The sequence below is a fragment of the Rousettus aegyptiacus genome, unplaced genomic scaffold (assembly GCF_014176215.1).
Source record: "Rousettus aegyptiacus isolate mRouAeg1 unplaced genomic scaffold, mRouAeg1.p scaffold_m13_p_8, whole genome shotgun sequence".
In the NCBI taxonomy this organism is placed as follows: Eukaryota; Metazoa; Chordata; class Mammalia; order Chiroptera; family Pteropodidae; genus Rousettus; species Rousettus aegyptiacus.
In genome coordinates, this window is record NW_023416311.1 from 3,885,659 (window position 1) to 3,908,083 (window position 22,425).

At 42.8% G+C, this 22,425-nt stretch overlaps 1 protein-coding gene, 1 long non-coding RNA gene and 1 pseudogene across 4 annotated transcripts in view; 2 read left to right on the forward strand and 1 right to left on the reverse strand.

Annotated features, from left to right (window-relative positions):
* Positions 1–438: 438 nt before the first annotated feature.
* On the forward strand, positions 439–3,757 carry LOC118606811. Of its 2 annotated transcripts, XR_004952640.1 has the most exons (3): positions 439–550; positions 1,938–1,993; positions 2,831–3,757. It is a non-coding gene; the product is annotated as an uncharacterized LOC118606811 (long non-coding RNA). The 2 variants fall into 2 exon arrangements; XR_004952639.1 differs by lacking the exon at positions 2,831–3,757 and having other exon boundaries at positions 1,938–2,764.
* On the reverse strand, positions 1,032–1,154 carry LOC118607322 (annotated as a pseudogene).
* Positions 3,758–13,872: 10,115 nt separating the features above from the next.
* SMG1 (SMG1 nonsense mediated mRNA decay associated PI3K related kinase) overlaps positions 13,873–22,425 on the forward strand; it is an 86,612-nt gene continuing 78,059 nt past the window's right edge. Inside the window, exon 1 of one of the 2 annotated variants that reach the window (XM_016156919.2) lies at positions 13,873–14,297. In XM_016156919.2, coding sequence (XP_016012405.1) covers positions 14,212–14,297 — 86 coding nt within the window. In that variant the 5' untranslated portion in view covers positions 13,873–14,211. The remainder of the gene's footprint in view (positions 14,298–22,425) is intronic. The other variant, XM_036225869.1, reaches the window with a different exon arrangement.

Here is a 22,425-nt window from a genome sequence, read left to right on the forward strand (position 1 = left end):
GTAGCTGGATGGGATCGTCCAGTCTTGGTGGGAGATCTCCAGCGTGCCCAGGCGCAGACATTCCCCTTCCCTGTCAGCACCAGCTCTCTGGGGACAAAGCCACCACCCTATATGTTACAGGGGTTACAACTGGCCTGAAATATGGCAAAGGGTGTTGTCCACATGGACTAGGCAGGTCGGAGAGCTGGCAAGTCTCGTGGCATCAATCAGGGGCCATAGGCTGGCTGTGATTGGTGGGCAGTCCTCCCCAGGAGGCGAGAGGGCAGCCAACAGAGCTTCTTTGCACTGCCGGTTTAGGTTTACCGAAGCGCTTTTGCTTACGTGAGCACCAGGGCCTCCCTTTGGCGACACAGGTGGCAGCTGCCGTCTGTGTGGTCTCTCTCCTCTTCCTCAGCTACAGGTGGTGGTTCTCCCGACCAGCAGCACGAGCAGCACCTGTCAGAATGCAAATTCTCAGGCCCCACCCAGACGAACTGAAACCGGATAGGGTGGGCCCCAGCAATCCATGTGTTTTCACAGACCCTCCAGGTGACCCCGATGCACCCTACAGGTAGGAAATCACCACCCTGGGAAGCTTTGAAAGATCCTCCTGCCCCGGCTTCACCCACACTAAGTAAATCAGAATCTGGCAGTGAGACTCAAGTATCATTAGTTCTTAAAGATCCCCCAGGTGACTCAGAGGGCAGGCGTTGGAGAGCCAGGCGTCTGCTCTCAGGCCTGGCTGCTCAGGACTGTGTGGTATCTGGACCTGCAGTGTCAAATGCCCTGGGGGCTTGCCAGAAATGCAGACTCTCAGGCCTCAGCCCAGACCTGCTGACTCAGTCTGCGCTTGTGCAAGATCCCAAGCACAGTGAAATGTGACGAGCGCTGGCCCGGGGTACAAAAAAAAAAAAAAAAAAAGGCAATCTGAAGTCTGTGCCTGAAGCTTCTGACTTACAGGTTCACGATTTACTGAACTGGGTCCAGCAGGTGCTGCTTTTGTTTTTCTGGTCAGTTTACGATTCCTTATTGTATTTTATTTTTATTTTTTACGTCTACAGCACCTGGTCTTCCTAGGTGGTCTCCCATCCAAGTACTTACTAACCAGGTCCGACCCTGCTCAGCTTCCGAGGTCAGATGGGACCGGGCTCCTTCAGGGTGGCGTGGCCGTAGACCCAGTTGTTTCCTATCCTCTGTCCACCCCGCCCTCCAATTTCTTCTTTCATTCATTTCTTACCGGATCACAGACCAGTGACTTAGTAAGTGAAACCAACGCTGACTCAGAATTGGAATAAATATTAACCTGGACTGACTATTTTCTTAAGGAAGTGAAAAGAGCTTCAGATCAGAATAGGCCGACTTTGTGACAAAAGACAATGGAAACTTTATTGCCTTGCAAATTTTTTTTGTAGCTGACAGGATCGTTTTTTTTTTTTTATTACCCAATCCCCATAGTCTTTTTCATCATCTTGAGAGTAAGATGTGACTGTACACTCATCTCTGTTATGTATGCGTTTATGCGTAGTCGTGACAAACAAGATCTTCAGAATACCTGCGTGTTTTGTGCTGGGGGGGGGGGTGGGCATGGAAAGATGTCATGGCTGGAAGCAGGGACACCTGGGTCCCTCATAGCAAGTCACTTTGCTATACTGGGCCTCGGTTGTCTCGCTTCTGTAATAACGGCAGTTGAGGTTGCAAATTCAAACGCCTACGGGAGCCAGGGTGGAACTCTAAATGGGACTAAGGGCAGATACCGTTCATCCTTCCTCTCTTTGTAACCTGTGGTAATATGGGTCCCGTGATACCGGGTTTCAAGGGAAGTAAAAAAAAAAATACACACACACACACATATACATACGTACATACATACACACACATATATGTGGCTTTTCGCAATTTCCCAATTTTTTAATATTGGGAACGAAGATAACTTTTGTTTTGTTTTGTTCTGTTTGCAGAATTTGGAAACTGCACAAAATACTCCTGAGACCGTAGTCCACCTGGGACCAGCCAAGTAATGACCTCTAGACTAAGGGATACCCCGGGACTCCTATAGAATTCCACTTCTCCCTTTTTAATGTATCTGTTGTTTTTTGTGTAGTCTTATCTGTGTCTCTGGTTTAGTCTTTCGATACATATTTAAGGACCCATTATAAGCCAGGAATCGTAATTGATTTAAAAAAAAAAAGAATGAGATGGGGTTTCTACTCTGAGGTGAGCAAGTGGGAGAGTTAAGTGAGATGCCCCAATAAATAAGGAGGCTTCCCGAGAAATCGGTGTATGGCAATGTCATTGATTGATATAGGGGAGGCTTGCGAGGAAGCAAATTTGAGTCAAGAGTTCTGTTTTGAGCACATTATAGTCAAGACGTGGATGAGATCACTCACTTAGTACGAGTGCCAAGTATGAAGAGGAATTGATAAGAATGTAATCTAAAGATGCAAATTTGAGAGTCATCATCAGCCTAAGGATGGTACGTTGAGCCTAAGTGTGAAAACAATGTCGGAGATAATAGGCTCAAGAAAAAGCAAAGTTATATGTTTTTAAGAGCAATTAGACAAATTAAAAAACCAAGAATCATCCATCTTAAAGGCCTTCAAACATCCCTAGAAGCACCCTTCAGAATCAAGTATGTAGTTCTTGCTCTTAGTCTAAATAAACCTGCCCTAGAATCTCAAGCACAACTCATGACAAGCAAAAATCCTTGTAACATCAGTTGTAAAAAAAATAACCTGGAGGAGCCTTTTCTGTTGTATTTGTATCACATCGGTGTTGCTTTTTGATTAAAAAAAAAAAAAAAAAGCAATCGTGCAATCGTTTAGACCATCCTATTGTTTAAATGGCTTTTCAGAATTGCCCGGATGCCGTCTCCATGGGAAACAAGCTCTGAGGCATACACCTTGCAACACAACCTGCTGCTTACAAGTTAAGAATCGCTACTGCATGATTTTCATCAGACCCGACCCCTCACTCCAAGGAGTTTGTAATGTAACATTAAAAATAGTAGCGCTAGATAACATTACTTATTGAGCATCTACAATGGGCCAGGCACCCTGTAGCCAAAATTCTAATCTTCACACAGGTGCGATGGGGAGGTAGTCTGCTCCCCATGTCACAGATGAAACTACCAAGACTCAGAAAGATTGCGCGTCTTACTGAGACTTATGTAAAGAGCTCCAACATGAATTTTCACTTCGCTCGGCTTCCTCGGGAAGGCCGAGCGAGATCTGAAGGCTCGATTGCTCTCTGCCGTAATAAATCTCTTCTCTATTTCTGTTCAGCGGAAAGGAGTTATATCCACATTCCTCCTGCAAAGTGTAATTTTCTCTTGCAGGTAAACAAATGATAGATGAGGGTATTCGATGGGACACGAGATTATGGAGGTGATAGTTCTGAGCCACTTCAGATTTTATTGTATTTTTTTAAGCTTTCCAATTTGTTAGATGCTGATGTGCTTGGTGACCTTGGGCAGGACACGTAAGCTCCTTGAGCCTCAGTTCCTTCATCAGCAAAGGTTGGGTCAGGCCATGTCTAGTTGTCTTCCACTCTAAATAACCATAATGATTCATCTCTTGCCTGTTACCATCACATAATTGATGGCAACAAATGCCTGGGTTTCAAGTGGCATCGATGTCACTCCTCTCTCCCATTTTCAAAAATAAAACATCAGCCTTAATCTTTGGAACAGTATTTCTTAAAATATGCTTCTTAGAACATAGCTCCTAAAGATGTGAAAATAGGATTCTATGTCGGATAGATTGGGAAGCGCACTAGATCACCTTGGAGAGTCGCAATAAATCATTCTTTTTATAAACCCGGTGTTTCTCACTTATTTGACTAGGGAATCCATTTTTCGTTGAATATTTAATGATAGTGTGTCTAAGTATGTAGATAATTCCCATGTTTCTATTGAAGGCCACTATTAATAAAGCCATTGATCAGACTCAGTTTTTTGTTACATAGCCTGCGATGCAAAGAGAAAGAAATTTAAACTTGTGTCTGTTTGCTGAATTCCCTCTATCAATCCTGTTCACTAAGTGACTCTATTACAGAAATGGCAGGTAGGTTTCTTCTGTCATGACAGCTCTGATCAATGGTAGTAGTTACCCGGAGGTCTGTACTGAAAATGACAATAAGACCTTCAATGAGCTTTGGGGGCGGGGGGGAATATGCTATGATTGATTTTTTAAAAATTTATTTTATTTATGCCTGCAACACGCAACACCTGGTCTTCCTAGGTGGTCTCCCATCCAAGTACTAACCAGGTCCAACCCTGCTTAGCTTCTGAGGTCAGACATCAAGTCTTATTCAGGGTGGCAATGGCTGAAGACTATAGACCATGGCTCCGTTGGGGTGCCAACCCAAGACCTTCCGTGTGTAGAGCAGATGTGCTCACTACTACGCTATGGATCCACGTCCTATGATTGATTCTTAATGTCTGTCTGTAGGGATGTAGTGCTGTGATTGATTGTTGATGTCTGTCATGATATAGATAGGTAGAAGGTATAGAATACTTATTGTGTGTTTTCTCACCCCAAATCAGAGGCTTCTTACAAACCATATTGATTTGATTAGGGAATTAAGATTCAGTACACGTAAGTACCTTAAATGTGGTTAAGATAATTCTATAGGGTCAGAAAAGCGGGAGTGCCTTTAGGTGTTCAGGTCAATTGCATGCAACAGTTGATTGGAAGGGTGGAAAGGTTAGTTCTCGTGAGGAGACCCGGAGAGAGAATTCTCAGTGGAGATGGCCGACAAGCTGCCCAGGCCCCCCAAATAGCTTGCGTCTCTAGAGCTGCCCAGATACGGTGTAGGCATCCCTTATACGAAGAGAAGCAGGTGACGCCGACTTTAATAATATATTTTATTTAACCCAGCATATCCAAAATATTATCACTTCATATAATCAATATAAAAATTATTAATAAAATATTTTACACTCTGTTTTTGGTAATAAGTCTTTGAAAGCTGGTCTGTATTTTATTTACAGCATATCTCAATGGGAACCAGCCACACTTCAAATGTTCAGTAGTCACAGGTGGCAAGTGGCTGTCATATCGGATGTCACTTCAAACCACCGCTCTCGGTCATATGTTCTTTCTCGCAAAAAGTTTGAATACGGTTATTGAGATTTCAGCAGTTTCCCCCAAATCTATTCTGATGGACAAATTGGTACTAGCAATATTTTTAATCTAAAAAGTATTTCTATAAGTACCATGCAAGAAAAATCTATTATTTCTTAACTTGAAAAATAACTTAAATTGTTACTTAATTTTTAAAAATCAGAGAGGTTGTTTTTCTTTCCTGTTAACATAGGGAAGGCAGAGTTATTAAGTAGAGAGCAGTCAATAGCTCCTGTGACTTGTTCCTTCTCTCTCTCTCTCTCTCTCTTTACCATTTTTTAATTGTGAAATATAATCATGTAAAATGCCCTATGCCCGTGTACAGTTCAGAGGCGTTTAGTACATTCCCACTGCTGTGCTGGCATCCTTACCATCCATCTCCAGAACCTTGTCATCCTCCCAAACTGAAACTCTTACTTGTCGAACGATAACTTTGCGTTCTCCTCACTCCTCCCAGTCTCTGGAAATTACCCTTCCGCTTCAGTCTCTATGAATTTGACTGCTCTAAGTTCCTCATGGAGGTAGAATCATAGAGTATGCGTCTGTTTGTGTGTGGCTTATTTCACTTAGCCTAATGTCTTCAGAGTTCATCTATATGGTAACATATCTCAGGATTTCCTTCCTTTTTAAGGCTGGGTAATATTGTATGGATATTATTACATTTTGTTTATCCATGCATCCATTGATGGCCACCTGGGTCACTTCCACCTTTGGGCTATTGTGAATCATGATGCAATAAATGTGGGTATAGTTTTCCGTTTGAGTCCCCGCTTTCAATTTTTTTTTTTTTTGAGTATATACCCAAAAGCAGAATTGCTGTATCATATGACAATTCTATTTGAGGAACTTTCGTACTGTTTTCCATAGTGATTGCACCATTTTATATGCCCACCAGCAGTGCACAAAGGTTCTAATTTCTCCACATCCCCAGCAAGACTCATTATTATTATCTTTGTTTGTTTAGTTGTAATAGCTGTCCTCATGGATAGAAGTGGCATCTTATTGTAGTTTTGAACTTCCTAAATGGTTAGTGATGTTGAGCACCTTTTCATATGCCTATTGGCCATTTGTATGTCTTTGGAGAAAAGTCTTCAAGTCCTTTGCTCATTTTTAAAATCTTACCGTTCATTGTTGTTGAGTTATAAGAGTTCTTTATATATTATGGATATGAACCCCTCTTCAGATATATGATTTGCAAATATTTTCTCCCTTCCATGGGTCACCTTTTCACTTGTTCACAGTATCCTTTGACACATTATAGGATTGTCAGAAAAATGTTCTTCCCAATGTGCCCCACAGGTAGGGGATGTCTTTGACATCAGACAGCCCAAGGTTCAAGACCAGTTTCTGCCACTTACCAGCTGGGTGGCCAGGGGCAAGTTATTACATTTTCTTAGTGTAGTTTCTCCCTATGTGAAAATGAGGATTTGATAGTATTTACCTCTCCAAATTTGAGGAAAGGCGATAGTTAGAAATAAATACAATTCAAATTCTCAGGCGGTAGTCTTCATTATTTTAACAAAATGGTGGAAAATGTGGTATCTGTTTTTAAATTGGGGAACATAACAGGGCCAGGCTTTGTCATTTATTAATTCTCTTCCATCCCTGGCATTTGCTAGGAATAAACGCTTCCCAGACACTTGCTGACGATTTAGAGATTAGGCTATTATTTTCCTACAATCCTATTATTTTCATATTTCTGTTTCTCTTACCCGAGGTGATGTCATACTCAGCCATCTGCTTCGCCTGCATCCAAAAGCCACCTCAAGGCATGCTTTTTCTGAGAAGCTTCTTCCTGGGCCCAGCAGGGAGGTTCCTCTCTCAGGTGGTATGGCTGGGGGGGGGGAGGGTCCAACCATCGTGCCAAGCACTGTGACCTTCAAATCATTTTAGCACAAGGAACCTTCCAGAATAAGCTTTCGGTTGCCTCCTTGGCATGAGACAAAGGGATCATTTCAGTTATGACACATATAGCAGTCCACGAAGAGGCTGAACGGTTCTATTTCAGCAAGAAGTTCTGAAGTGAGATATTTATCCTTCTCTTGGCGGACTCTTGAACTCTTTAACTATAATGAATTAAACTTGTGACACCTGATTGCTCTCGAGAACATGGGCTACTCACACAAACTGATAGATGAAGTTGATTGTTGGCTGAAGTAAGTTAGAGGGGCAGCATGAACACAGGCAAGGTAACTGATGTGGGTTTAAGCTCCAGCTCTACTATGTCCTGGCTATGTGACCTTGCACAAATTGTGTCCTCTGTAAGCCTCTGTTTCATCACTTGTGAAATGGGAGTAAGAGGAGCAACCACCTTTATGTATTTACCTTGATTCATTGAGCAATAAGCTAGTTATATAAAACTATTAGCACAGAGCCTGGCGGGTAACAAGAGACCAGTAGATGTTGGCTATTGTTATTGTCAATTGTAGCATCATCATCATCATCATCATCATCAGATTTGGGTGACATCTAAGTGGTGACAGCAAATACTGAAGGTACCTCGTTTTAACTTGCATCTGTACATTTCCTCTTTTCTGTCCCCATCACACATTAACATCTTTGCGCTTTCAACCCAATTCTGGTTGACCCGACGTTAGGCAAGATGTTTAAGAAGGCTGGAATTGGGTAAGAACCCAAAGGAAGACACTAGAAACCTCAGATTAAAACAGGGAAGGAAACCAAAGTCTGCATTGCTAGGAACGCTTACTAAAAAAGCCAGAGAAAAAGGGAGATGCACTCTCTGGCCAAACAAGGCTTTGTGTCAATTAGCATTGGAAGCAACAAATTTGGGGTCCATACAATCTGATTCTTCAGAAAGACGTTTACTAGGTAGAGGAAACAGACGCACACAGAATATCTTTTTGAAATCCTGAATGATAACTGCACAAACTATCGATGGCAATGAATGGCTGCTGGAAATTTCATTTACATAATCTGCATTTTACTTACACATGTCCCTGATATTGCTTTAATCTCGAGAAGCAAAGGAGGTGGCTCCTTCAGAATCCCCACGGAAACTGGGCGCCGCGGGGCCAAGCATGAGGGGTTCTCACTCTTGCATTTTCTCCACTTCCTAAGTCACAAATAGCTTTGGCTGGGCATCGGCGCCCCCCTATTGTTTGAGAGAGTGCAGGAGCCACTGGACAGCACGTCTTGTGCCCTGATTCATAGAAGCCTGGCCTTTGCCCCAAGCCGAGGCAGCCCGAGTGGCGATTTCAAATGTGTCATGAGATTTCCCAGCCAAATTCCTCCAGCACCAACTTGAAAACCCGCTGTAAAAATAGCCCTGACGAAAGGGGCCTGACCTGTGACAAAGGTTACCTAGCTGGGAGCAGGAAGAAGAGGGCTACTGGTTTTTTCTTTTTAAAAGATCTTTTGTAATGCGTCTCAGATGTGGGTTTGCTTTTTAAGATTGGGTTTTAAAAATGGTTCTTGTACTCAAGGCTTCTCCTTTTGAGAACTCTGTTCCTCTGTGCTTGGTGCCTAATTGGGGTTAATCCCGTGCTGGCTCTGGGGATTAAAGGAAACAAAAGAGAGAAAGCCTTATCTTTTGTTTGCTCGGGATATACATTTCAGTGTCTATCTAGGAATCTGGAGATCTATTTGGGAAAGTCATGGTGGTTAAGGACTCTGGGGTCGGTTCCACTCACAGTACTGGAGCCAGGGTCTTTCAGAAGTTAGGAAAGGCTCGGGTCAGCTTTCAGTGTTTGAGGCTCTGAGCATGTTAAAAATCTGAGAAATAGCAAACAGGGCACAAAATGCATGGTGTATTTTAAGAGTTTTTCTTTTTAGAATGGAACATTTTTAACACAAGGGGGGGGCTACAATGCTATATAATAACCTAGTCACCAGGTGATAATATCATTTATTATGAAGTGTTCATGCTTCGCCCCTACACGTGTGTGGGCTGGTCAGGGGACACGCGTTTTAAAATCCAGACTTTTTTTTTTTTTTTTTTTTTCAGCGTGTCACTGTAACTCTGCATAACCTCAGCGGGCAATAACGTCAAAGGTCTAAATCTGGGGACTTTGACAAATGTGAGGTTGGGACCAAATGTCCCTTCTGTCCCTGCCTGTGACAGTCCCTGCTTGCTACCAGCGGGGTGACTTGGGCAGGCTACTTAGTTCCTCTTGGCATCAGAGAACCCTCCCTCATTAACGTGGTTTGGGAGAATTCCGTGAAGTAAGCCGCACAGAGCACTTGGCTCAGGGCGTGGCATTAGAAAATGCTCAATAAATATTAGCTAGGGTTGGTCGCTATTATTAGAGCTAAGTCTCAATGCCTTGGCCAAAGTTTATTTAATTGGTCTATGTGAGTCAGGCCCACACCGAGTATTCATTCTTTGTCCGTTCATTCAACACATATTTATCAAATGCTTACTTTTAGTGTTTTTTTGTTTTTTAATTTTGTTTTATAACTACCACTTCTGCATTAGGAAACTAGCAATAAGCAGGATAAAAATCACCCGTGATCCCATTTATCACAGAACATCAATATTTGGTAAATTTAATACATAGCCTTCTAATCTTTTTTCTATGAAACCCCTTCTTTTAACAGAGTTGAGATCATAGCACTTGTCCACTTCTGAATCTCACGCTTTGAAAAAAAACCATGTTAACGTACTGTTTTCCCAATTTCATCATAAATACAACTTTCAGTGGCTGCAGAGAATTCCAGCTACAAACATACCATCTCCTAATCAGTTTCCCGTTGTTGGGCATTGAGATGATGTCTTTTTTTTTTTTTTTTTTTTTGCTATTAATAAGGAAACTGACAATAACACTTTTATATTAACCTTAGTCTGTATTTTTGCCAATTTCCATTTCATTCCTCCTAGTAACAACTATTTTCAGGTGCTTACTCTGGTCAGACTCTGTGCTATGTGACCGGATAGAGGTGGAACAGGTATGGCCTTTGCTTTCACAGACAGAGCTGTCTCCTGAGAGAGAGACAGGTAATAAATATGCAAAGAAGCCCAGTACTTGCAGATGGCGGTTGGCGGGTGGTACCAATGAATAGGGTATGTGACGGACGGTACCTGGAAAGGGCATTGGTCAGCATTTTTGGGCTGGACGATCAGGGAAAATCTCTCAGAATGAGATGGGCCGTGGAACACGGGCAGAACTGACCGAGACTTAAACCAGGGCAGGAATGAGGAGGGTCTGGAGGGAGAGCATTTACATCCTCTGTCAGTTTTCGAAAGCCCTATGGGAGAAACGCTACTGTTATAAACCATCCCCCACCCCAAAACTTCCTCTTCCCCTCTATAAAAGAACTTCCTCTCCTGTACACTTGCGTGTGGCTTTACCATGGCCGCACATACTGGATTGCAATGCTTTCTTTTTCCCCTCTGAATAAATCCTTTTTGCTGCTGGAATATTAACCTTCGTCTGTATTTTTTGCCAATTTCCATTTAATTCCTCCCATTAACAAAGTCAGCTGGCTGACTTTTTGTTGGCCGAGGGGAACAAGTGTAAGAAAGGCATTGAAGGCTCAAGCAACAGCAAGCGAAAAAGCCCAGAGGCTGGAAAGGCTTGGTGTGTTTTAGGAACAGAAAATTGGTCCCTATGGCTGGAGTCGAGAGGAGAGATGCTAACGGAACCAGTGAAGCAGAACCACCAAAAGAAATAAGAAACGAATTTTTTATTTTTACGTTTCGAGAGTTGATCATATTTGATAGATCGATTTGAAAGTATGCAAGTGGCTGCCATGGGAAAAACTGGGCTTTCAATTCTTTTCCCCCAGCGATTTAGAATTATCTTTATAACTCATGTATATCGAGAGGCGAGGTTGGGGGGAGGCACCAGAAACTTCCTTTCAGTGCTTAGGGACTCAAAAATAGTGTTTCTAAACCTTGACTGCACATCAGAATCCCTTGGGGAAGTCTTAAAAAATACTGATACCTGGGCCCACCCTGAGCCGTTCTGATTTCATTGGCCTCGGGTACAGCGTAGGCGTGGGGATTTTACCGTCAAGACAGAATTGAGAACCACCGTTAGGATTCAATCTGGGATATTTGCAGTGTAAGAGGAACCGGCTTTTAGGGGTTCTGATAGGCTCTTAGTAGTGGCAAGTCTGTATTTTATTCTAAGAAGAATGGGAAGCCATTGATGGGTTTGAAGTACGATGGCGACATGATCTGATTTTTATTTTAAGAAAGTTGCTTTGTCTGCAGTACGGCAGATTTCCTTAGGATGGGTTCCCAGAAGTGAAATTACTTGGGGGTGGGGAGGGGGGGAGGTATCAACAATTTTAGGTCTTTAGATGCACACCGTTAAATTGCTTTCCAGGAAGCCGCTCCCTAATGGCAGTCCCTTACCTTCTGTGCCCTTCTACCTCTGCTTTGCCAGGACTGAATATTTTAAATTATTTTTATGGGAGACGTACAGAAAGTAATGATAAGAGCCAATAGTTTGAGCAACCCAGCACAATCCATGCCGGTTACTTTTTTTTTCTTCTTCTTCTCCTTCCTTGGTCAAATATCAAAATAACCACGTGTTTCAGAGAAGTCGTAGATCGTATTTTTAACGATCACTTATTGATTGCTCACTGTGCGGCGGGCACTGCGCAAAGCATTTTACATGCAATATCTCTATTAATCTTCTCAGCACACTTAGGAGGTTGGCACTATTATCATGTCCATTTTGCAAAGGAGAACCCGGGACACTGTGAGAGTCGGGAGTTTGTAAGTGCTCCCTCGGCTTTTAAGTGGAAGAGTTGGAACTTGAACCCAGAGCCCTTCCTCAAATTACTCTGCTGGTATTGTGTGATTTGGAAAGGTAAGAAGTCCTCTAACCTTTTCCAGGGGTCTAAGGTTCTAGTGATTCTGCTGCACATCCCTTTGGAATCTGAATTGACCTCATTTGGTCACTGCATCGTTATAGCAATCAGCTTGTTAAGGAAGTCAAAATAATTAATTGGCCACATCGACCCTTTGCTCCAGGGGGCCAGAGAGGAGGGGAACATCAGCTCACCTGGTGCATAAAAAGTAAAGGGTCTGGGGAAAATGGGTCTAAGGACATTAGGAATGCACAATTAGGAAAAAGTTTGGGGAGAGGAAACTTTGTTTTCAGATCCCAAGACAGGCTTGCAGGGTGCTGGAGACAGGGCAAACATAAACATTTCAGTCATTTCTTATGATAGATTTCTCTTTTTGACCCCTCCTCCAAGGGTTCCATGAGGACGGGGATTGAGCCTCAATCACTAATCCTGTCTCCAACTGCTTGGTAACAGACGCTCAATAAATTTTGCTGAACGTTAAATGAAAGAATAAATCACGATTAGGTTGTGCATTAAAAACTTACACGAGGGCAATGTATTCATTACTGCTTAGGTAATCCAACATTAACTGCAAACAAACAAAAATGAAACACTGTGTGGCAGGAATAAGTTTCCCACAGAGGACCATATGGGCAGGGGACTCTAATGATAGGACTTGATTCAAGGGGGACTTTTTCTCTGCACAGGAGAATAGGGAAGAGGAAATTTTAAAGGACACCTCTCATAAGGCCTCTTTCCTCAGCAGGAGGGAGGTGGGAAAGTATAGGGGACAAGGATAAATTTTAGGGTGTAGTGTGTTCCTGTGGGATATATCCCTCTTAACTTAAATGTATTATTAAATTATATTAAATTACCTTTTTACACATGTGGGTGACCATGCGTGGGGCTGACCTAGTGGTAATTTCTGCTGTTGAGTCAGTAATCAGCCCTGGCTCACAGCAGGAGTTTCTTTTTCCTGAAAGGGGTGGGGGGTGGGGGGTGGAGTTCCATTTGAAACTCTTAACTTTCCATCCTTCTTAAGAACGGGCAGGATCATAGTTTAGTGAGGGGTTGGTGGGGATAAGCAAGGAGCCAAAGGCTGAAGGAATATGTGTATAGATATCAACATCTTGTAATCTTCCAATACTTCTGGTATTAATTTTAAATGACACAGTGATAAAGAATTTTTTCTTGCAACATAAAACAATGGTTTAAGACGCTCTGGGCAGATCAGGTTAAGACCCTTTGACTATCCATCCTCAAGGCAATTCCTGTTACCTGTTTGATGTGCATCTTGCCCATCTTTTGTCTTTGTATCTGCATCCACATTATGTGTTAGGTTCTTTAGTAAGTCTTTAGGGGAAACTAGGGCGGGGGGTGCGGGGGGGATACTGCTCAGGTTTGTTGCCCGCTAGCCAGACTCCTGCTGGCAGGTGCTAGGGTGAAAGGATTTCAAAGCACACTTCGCGTTTCGAGGACAGGCGTTGGTGGTCGTGGGTACTCCCCTTCTTTCTCCATTTAGATTTTTGCAATGTGAAGAAATGGTCAAGGCGTCAGAACTCCATTGGCACATTTCAGGTGGGCGCTAGTAGGTGAATATTCAAGCTCTCTTATCATTTTCACTTTCTGTCGTACAGGGTGGGGAAGGTAGGCGCACGTGAACCCTAAGCGCAAGTGTGTGTGCGCGCCCGCGCGCGAAAGGGCACCCAGGCCCTGGATTGGATGCCTGTTTACACCTGACCGCCCGGCCCTCGAGGGTCAGGTGCTTTCCGGGGCGGGCTGGGCGGGTGTCCGTGTAGCGGGGTAGCGAAGATCCCCTCTCCCATGAGCCCCCGCGGCGGGGCCCGGACCTCGGCGCGCCCGCGGGGCGTGGTGGCGAGCTTCGAGCGCCAGAGGGCGGTCCGCTGGCCACGCCCACCCGCCCCGCCCCTTGCCTCGGCGGGCGCCGGCCCCGCCCCCGCTCCCAGCATGCCGTGCGCGCGCGCGGCGGGCGGAGCCGGGAGGCAGGGAAGCTCTGGCTGTGTGAGCGTGAGGGGCCGTCGCCACCGCCTCCTCCTCGCTGTCCTCCGCCCTCTGGGCCCCGGCGTCGTGGGCCGCGTACGGCCCTGGAAGAGACGTCGCCTCCCCTTCCTCCGCCTCCCCCTCTCCGCGCCGCTCCCGCCTCCTCGTCCTGCGCTGCGGGCCCAGGCGGAACCCGGAACGGCCGTCCGCCTCCCCCGCCCTCCGCCGCCTCCTTCTCGGCTCCCTTCTCAGCCCCGGGTCGGAGCGGAGTGTCGGCGGCGGCCGGTTCGGGCGGCGACTCGCGCTTCTTCGGGCGGCGGCGCTTGGCCATGTCGTGTCGGGGAAGGTAATGAGCCGCAGAGCCCCGGGGTCTCGGCTGAGCAGCGGCGGCGGCGGCACCAAGTACCCGCGGAGCTGGAATGACTGGCAACCCAGGTGGGTGAGCCGGCGCCCGGCCCGCCGCCCCGACCCCTGGGCCCCGCCTCGGGCGGGCCGAGGCCTAAGGCCGCTGGGCTGGGAGGCGCGGCCTAGGCCCTCCACCCCCCGGGAACCGGGCGCGGCTTCCTGGGTCCCCTCCCGCCCGGGCCGGGGAGGGGGGCCGCCGGCAGGCGAGGCCTAAATGCCTCCCCTCTCCCCGCGGGGCTGGGCCCCAGAGCCGGGGCTCCCCGCGGAGGCACCGGCCTCGGAGTCGTGGGTGAAGGAGGGTGAAGAAAGCGACCTGGCGGTGGGGACACTTTCTAGTTCCCACCTTTCCCCCACGCAGGGGTTAGAGTTGAGGGGTCGTGAGAGTCCAGGACCCTCTGTTGCCCTTTCACCCACCTGGTCACTTGCCTATCAGCATCCTCCTGCCCCCCATGTGAAAGACCTCTCTAACTGTGACCCCCACGTGTTAGGACTTAAAAATCCCACCCAACTCTAAGGTTTTCTTCTGGCTTTAGGCAGGGGCACGAGATGAGACTGTGACAGCGTTAATGGTCCTGGGAACTGAAGTTTCCCCCCAGGAGCAAGGGACAGTTACCCTGGGAGAGCGATTCACACCTGGACACTTCAGCGGGCCTCGCACTTAGAGGAGTAGAGGATTTCCTTTTCGAATGGAGGATTTGCTCGCAGACTGCTTTACGGCCTAGTTAGAATCGAATGGAATAGGAACATCGACTTTAAAAAAAAATAATTTTGGTGTCTTTCTGGTTAATCATAGGGCAGTTGTGCCTAAGTTAGGACTGATTTATTCTTACCTCTTACTGAATAAGCGCTTGTAATATTCAGAGACTATTTAGAATTTAGCCTGGTGCCTAGAATCCCCTACGTATATAGTATTTTAAGGTCAGTTGATTCATGGAGCTTTTGTACCTTCGAGCACATTGCATTATGATTGTCCAGGAACATTTAAGATACACACATTGCTGGGATGACTTTTGCTTCCTGTTGGTTACATGTTAATTCCAGCTTTGTTTTGGAAGAAATCACTTGGTAAGATGTTAGTGTGTAACATTTTAAGACTTGAGGGAAAAATCAAAATAACCTTTTGGCTAATAAGGGGTATGCATCTTATTCTGTTTAATATGCCTCCCCCAAGTCCTGTGTTTGTTGAGAACTGACTATATATCCACACACATACTAGTTGACTCTAAAAGTTAATGCTTGAATCCAGAATTGAGATATTAAGTAGTTTTGAAAAAATTGTGTGAAAAGCATAGCTTTACTTGTCTTTTACCACTTAGGGTTTGTGAGTGCTTTACATAAAAGCAGTTGACTAGCTTAAATATTCTTGTCTGTAATTGACATTCTTAGTTGTACTTTCCCATTGAAGTGTGTGAAATTCGATTTTTTTTTTTTTAGATGATAAATGAACTTGAATTTAACATTTTGAGACCTCTTCTTTGAAAATGGACTTTTTTCTTTATTCAGTATGGGGTCAGCATATATAAAATAATTTAGTATCCCTTTAGAGGACTAAATAAAGTACCCTTCCTAAAGAGTCCGAGAAATTTTGGAAAAGACTAATAGCTTGCAGTTCTAAATAGATGGAGTGGCAGAGTCGCAGCCACCTACTGGGGCCACCTTTCTTCATTTGACAAGGTATGAAGCAGAATGGCTGATAGTTATGGGATATGAGCACGGATTATTTTATTAATATTATCCATGTTTTCTTTTTTCAAGTGCTTTATTTCTTGGCTGTTTATGAGGTCTGTGGGCTGTGTGTGTGGGGGGGAAACATAAGTTTTTTTGAAGCTGTGCTCTGTAACAAAGTTTCAGAACTTATCCCTAGGTGGACAGATACTGTGAGATAACACTTGTTTTTGTAACAGTTGGTTAGGATGTTGGAAATAGTCTTTTGTAGAAGAGGAAACAGAAGAATGGACAATATCCCTTAGTTTTATTTGTGTGGTCACTCTAGTTGTTTTGTTAAATAGCCAATAAAAGAAAAACCTCAGATGTTTGCCAGGTCATAAATTTTCGTAAGTTAAATTCGAGGTTGTTATTCCGTCCCCTCTTCACTTCAGAAAGGTGACAGACTCCAGTTAACTGACAGAATGGAACTTGATCTTCCCCCTTGTTTAAATGGGCTTTATATATATTTTCTAGATGTCCCAGGCAGATTTGTGTGGTTCATCTGAATCATTTTGGTCTTTTTAAGATTCTTTGCCTTTATGTACCATTCCTCCTTTGCTGATTTTGGTTCTGTTTTCCTAGATTTAGGGTTTTGAAAAAATGGGATTTATAAAGCAATTCTTCTTGGTTTCTTTTAATGGTAGTTTGTCAGTCTGGAAACCAGCTGTTAAGTCAATCATGGCCACACATGATACTTCACATACAGTGACAGGAAGTGTCACTGAATAGACTAGTGTCTTATGGAACAGAGCGAGCCCACCTCCGCTCAAAGCATACCTTTAGCAGAAAGCATTTCTCTAGCACTGGCCTCTAGACTTCAATTCCATTCCCTGTACATCAGTTAAAATTTAAGAATGATTAGGCAAATGAATGATATTTTCATCATTGCCATTCGCCAAAGCTTGTCCTTTTCCTGACTTTATTTTAGGAAGTGATCTAGTCGTACCAATCAAGATAGAGGTCAGAATGATTTGTTTTAAAATTAAATGTGTATTTAGTTATTGTACATTTTAATATTCTGAAATGACATGATTTGACATTGAAGTCAAATGTACATTTGCAACCAAGAGGAAGCATTCAGGGCAACAGAAAACAAACGGATATCTTACTTCTACACGCGAGAGTCTTAGGACTTTATTTGTTTAACAGATATATTGGGCGCCTTTATGATGACTGAATATGATCTCTTTACAGTTCTAAAAGGATGAAATTGTGTACTGAAAATAGCTTCCGTTTTTGGTAAAGTGTACAGAGCTTAAAGTTTTCAAAATTACAATTACCTTTATTCTCTATTGTCACAGACCAAAAGACAGGGAAGAGGGCTGCGAAGATAGAAAAGCCAGAAACTAGTATGTCCGACTTGGTGAGAAGCTGGATTTTTGGAGTCAGAGTTGTCTGTTCAGCCTTTTAGGAGTCTGAACTGTCTGATGTCCATAGATACATAATATAGTAAAATACATAAAGGACAAAATTAAGTGGAGTTACATATTTAATTAAATAGGATTTAATGATTACCAGTTCTATACCACAGATTTCCAAGTAAACTACGGTTTTTCAGACAATCATGTATGGGTGTTTAATTTGGGGAGGCAGTTTATTTTTTTCCATTATAAAATAAAATATTTCTTATGAAGCATTTGGCAGTTGTATTTTTAAATTGAGCCTCCCTCCCCCCCTTTTGGTTCCTTTTTAAATTGGGAGTATACCTGAAGGGTATTTTAATAACAGGAGATTATGAAATATTTTAATTCAGTGAAAATATTCCAATTCAGGAAATATTGATGCTTTAGGGATTGTTATGATAGAGGAGGTAATAGGTTAGTATGGCAGATAAGAAATGATTTTGTGAAAGGTAAAGCATTATATGGATATTCATTGTGATTTAATTCTCAGTATAATTATTTTTATCTGTGAGTAACAGAACCCGGAGAGTCAGAGGAGAAAAAGCTACAGTTGAGTAGGGGGCAGTGGGGCCATGAAATTGATTGTGCTATTTTGACAGTAAATTGTGGGGTCTTTAAAAAAATAAAAAAGCAACATAAGAAAGGAGGGAGATGACAAAATGCCCTTGGTAGAATATTTCTAGTTTGGTTAGAAGAATGAGGTACTTGCGAGGAGTGATAGAAATAAGAGAGCTGAAGAGCTGTACTGTAGGCCTTAAATCATTATTTTAAGTGTATTTGGAATGACTTTAGGGAACCATTGACGTTTTACCAGCAGGACGGTGACATAATTTAGGAAGCTTAAAATTGTGTGTAACCGCAGTAGGAGGCAGTCGGAATGGTCAAGAGACTGCTAAGGACCTGAATATTCTGTTAATAATTCATGGTTTTAATTCAGACAGAAATATTTTCAGCCCAACATGTGGCTATTCCCATAAGCAAAAGCCAGTCACTTGGTAATCCGGTTTTGATTTTGAAGATGATCACTAAAATGATACTTTTTATCTGCTTACAGTTCAGGTTGGGACACTTACATTATACGGAATGGTCGTGCACAGAAAATGGAGTGTGGCCCGTGGTGTTTTGGGGAACACCGAGACCTCACAACTTTTTAATTAAAGGTTTCCTGCCTTCACTGGCTTTCTTGCCTTTCTTTCCCTATTTTAATCACCTAAAATAACCCCCTGGGGCCCCTTTCAGTGGACTTACTTTATGAATTCATACAAGCTGTCATTTATTTAGTTTCTCTTCACGTTGTTATTATTTTGGTTACTTGTCTTTGGCCATATTAAAGTTTTCTCAGAACCCATTTTATTTTGGGGACTACAAAATAAAACACAGCCCCTCTGGTCTAGAGGCCCAGCAGTAAAGATTACACACGTTTTGTGGTTTAATTCCTACAGGAACTACTTCAGCTATTGCCTTTTAATTTTTTAATTTAGATGTGATCTGTTCAATCTTACAGTTTTTTGGTGTAGAGACATTTGTGTTTTTTTTTAAATAGTTCTGTTCCATCTTGGGTTAGTTGAGTGTGCTTTCATTAGTCGAATTCTTTTTTGAACTCCGTTGTGTTTCGTTTTAGAGATAAAATCTACGTATGTATAGATCTTAAGTTCTGTGAATTTTGACACATGTGTACACCTGTGTAACCACGACTCCAAACAAGATGCAGATACACAGCGACTTTTCAGTTGGATTACACTCCCACCGCCCTCCCCCTAAAAGAAGCACTGGTGGTGTCTTCAGGTAGCATCTGCCTTCAATTTTTTTTTTTTGTAGAAAGGAAATCTTTGAATATTAGCTTATGATTTATTACCAACTTAACGGTTTGTAAGGATCGAAAACCTCATCATCTCCAGCATGTTTTCTGTGACTCCTTTTGCCCCGAAGATCCCTGAGGAAACAGCTTCATTCGGCGGCCCCACCCGCAGCCTCCACGGGCACAGGTGTCGGGGGCACGGCCCTCCTCTGCTTGGCCGACTATTCCTGTGAGCTGCGGGTCCTCGGGCCTTTCTTTCTCCACTGTCGCCATGCCTCCTGGTGCGTGGCTCTTGGTCGTGCCGTCAGCACTCTAACCCTTGTGTCTTAGGACTTCTTCCCTCCTCCATCCCTCTGCCTCCTGAACCTTACAGCAGGTCTGCAGTGAAAGCTCACTGTGCTCACCGCTTCAGTGAGTGGGCTCTCGTTCCCCAGCTAGTTTAAGTCCCGAAGGGCTGAACCAGATGCTCCCCTGCTTCTGGGGCTCGCTTGCCCAGAAACGCTCCTCAGGCTCTCTTCTGCCTGAGGGCCTTCGCAAGCCCCGTTCCGCTGTGTCTCTGCTGCTTAGCTCGCTTGCCTCAGAGTACCTGACCTGCGGTGCTCTCATCCTGTCTCAGCTAAATGTCACCCCCTCAGTGGGAAGCAGCAGAGTTTTCTCACACTTCACTGGTTTTTTCATGGCACTTACCACTACCTGAAATTTTCCAGTGTGTCTTCCCCAGTAAACGTAACCTTCATGTGTGCATGAATCTTGTCGAATCATTTTACCTCTGTATCCCTTCCTTACTCTAGCGCATCAAACAATACACTGTTTTGTGTGTATTTTGGGTATTTCTGTTTTCTTCCTCAAGTAAATACACAAAAATAGAATTCTGCAAGTTTGTTTCCGTGTTTAGAGTTCACTTCAGAGTTTACAGCACTGTTAACTGTAGGAGGCATTTTGAGGGGAACTGTGCCTTGTGCAGCAGCCTGGTTAGCCTGAGACAGCGCTTAAATAACCTGGTCGAACAGGTTCAAAAGGACGATGTTCTAGTGGACTGAAGTGGCCAGGTCTTCTACAGAAGAAAGAATGTGGCCATTTAAGATTCATAGGTTTTATGCGTCTTAAAAAAATGCCTTACTCTCACATTTAGAGTTCTTTTACACATCATCTTATTCCGTATTTATTGTATCTACTCGTACCTCCTTTAAACAATCTAATAATCACTAAAAAGTTAAGCACTGGGTTGAGCTTTCTCGCATTCCATCAGAATGGCCTGAGGAAACAAACTTCTTTGCCAGTCGTATGCCTGCTGATTGGGGCATGACTGAAACCCAGATTTTCCAGAATCAACAGATTTCTAAACAGTGAGTTACTTTTATATTAATCTTCATGTCCTTCAAAAAAAAAAAGGGAATTGTATTCCTGTTAGAAATTATTCCTTTGGAGGTAAATGTTGCTATTCATATTATTCATAGCATGTTTAGGACCTCATGTTTCATTATTTTATAAACTCATAGGCTTTTTGCATTTATTTAAAAATCTTCTCTCAGAGAGGTTTTCAGTATCAGAATTATAGATAGTTTTTTGCTATTTATTTGTTTCTAAAGAGAGGCACCCCTTTTTACCTTTACCCTTTTTTAAATAATAACCTCATCAGCAATCTTTTAGGTTCACAAGAAAATTATTAATGACTCAGTGACCTGAGGTAATTGTGTACTCATGTATATATGTCTCTAGGTTTTTTGAAAAAATTGTTAAATATCTACTACATTCGGTATATTAATACCTTTTCTATTGATTAGGGAAAAGTTTTCATTAATTACATCTTGGACTTTATAGTGACATGTATTACTTTTTCCTCCATATATGACACCATTGGCAGCATTTTATTTTTCTACTGATTCTTTGGATTTAAAACTTCCCTTTATTTAAGTGTATTAATCAAAAACTTTATTTTTTCCTCTTTAGCATTTGAATCTTCTGATTTTAACAGATGCGAGTTGTGTGTGGTTGAAATTTTAACTTTCATCTTGGAATTTTTAGTTCTTTGAAGCAATCCATGACTCTTGCTGTTCAGCCTCTTGAGGGCCTCCTTGGTTTATATTCCTGATAATATGAACCCTGGAATTTCTTGTCTGTAGTATTAACACTTTCTTTATGTCCAGATTCTTGTTTTGATTCTAACACTGGAAATTCAGATTCATTGCCCTAATAACGTCTTCTGTGTTGGTGTATAGGCTAAAAAAATAATACTTTTTTTCCCACCTTCTAAGTTCTTCTAGCTAAGCTAATAATCAAATTAACAGAGACAGGTTAATAGGAGAAAAATCAAATTTTAATACTTGTACAAGTGGAATTTATATAAGCATGAAAATTCCAAGGACAGTGAGGTAAAATTGGCTATATATGTCATTTTGGATAAAGGAGTAAGGGCGGGTAGTGGGGGGACTTTTAAAGGAGGTAGGCAATTTCCAGGTAGTTGAGGAAGAACTGAAACTTACAGGGCAGGTAAATTCTTGTTCAGTAGGACACAGGGGGTGACCTACCTACTAGGCCCCTGGTTGGTGCCTTCCTCTCTACCATACTTAATTCAAATCAAGCTAAGGTGAACAAGATTTCTTTCCTGGAGCAGGTCTTTTTCTCAATCCCTTGGACAGGAAAGGAGGAGGGTCAAGCATTCTGCCTCTTTTGTGTTTTCATAACCAGCTTAAAATCCATATTTCAAAAGGCAAAACTTTGTCTTCTTTATTGGCTTCCTGAGATTTGCCAGAATTTAGACAAAAAATCTTATTTATTTGAGGAAATATGTCAAACTTTTTGTCCTCTGTATAGAATGAGACTGTTATCTGATTAGATGATTTAAAAGGTCCCAGGGTGAGCACCAGTATCACATAGTAGGCACAGTTGAATTAATATCTATTTAATTGAAAAGAAAATACATCCTGGGTTTTCTTTTCTAACAAGAAAAATGAAAAATGTTGCAGGTATCCCAGCAGCAGGACTATGATACTTGAGATTTAGTGTTTGTTAGTCAGGTTTAAAAGAATCTTATCTGAAGACAATTTGTATTTTTGAAAGACTTGAGTTAGAATTCTGACTGTTAAAAGTGATTGATTCTGTCATTTGAAATATTGGTAACATTGTAATATGTGGTATCTTGTTCCTTTTGGGAAAATATTGATATTGAAAATGAACTTAGACTTAATAAAAGTTGTGTGTGTGGAATAATCAGTTGCCTATAAAACAAGGTTTTGTAAAAGAAGCCTTT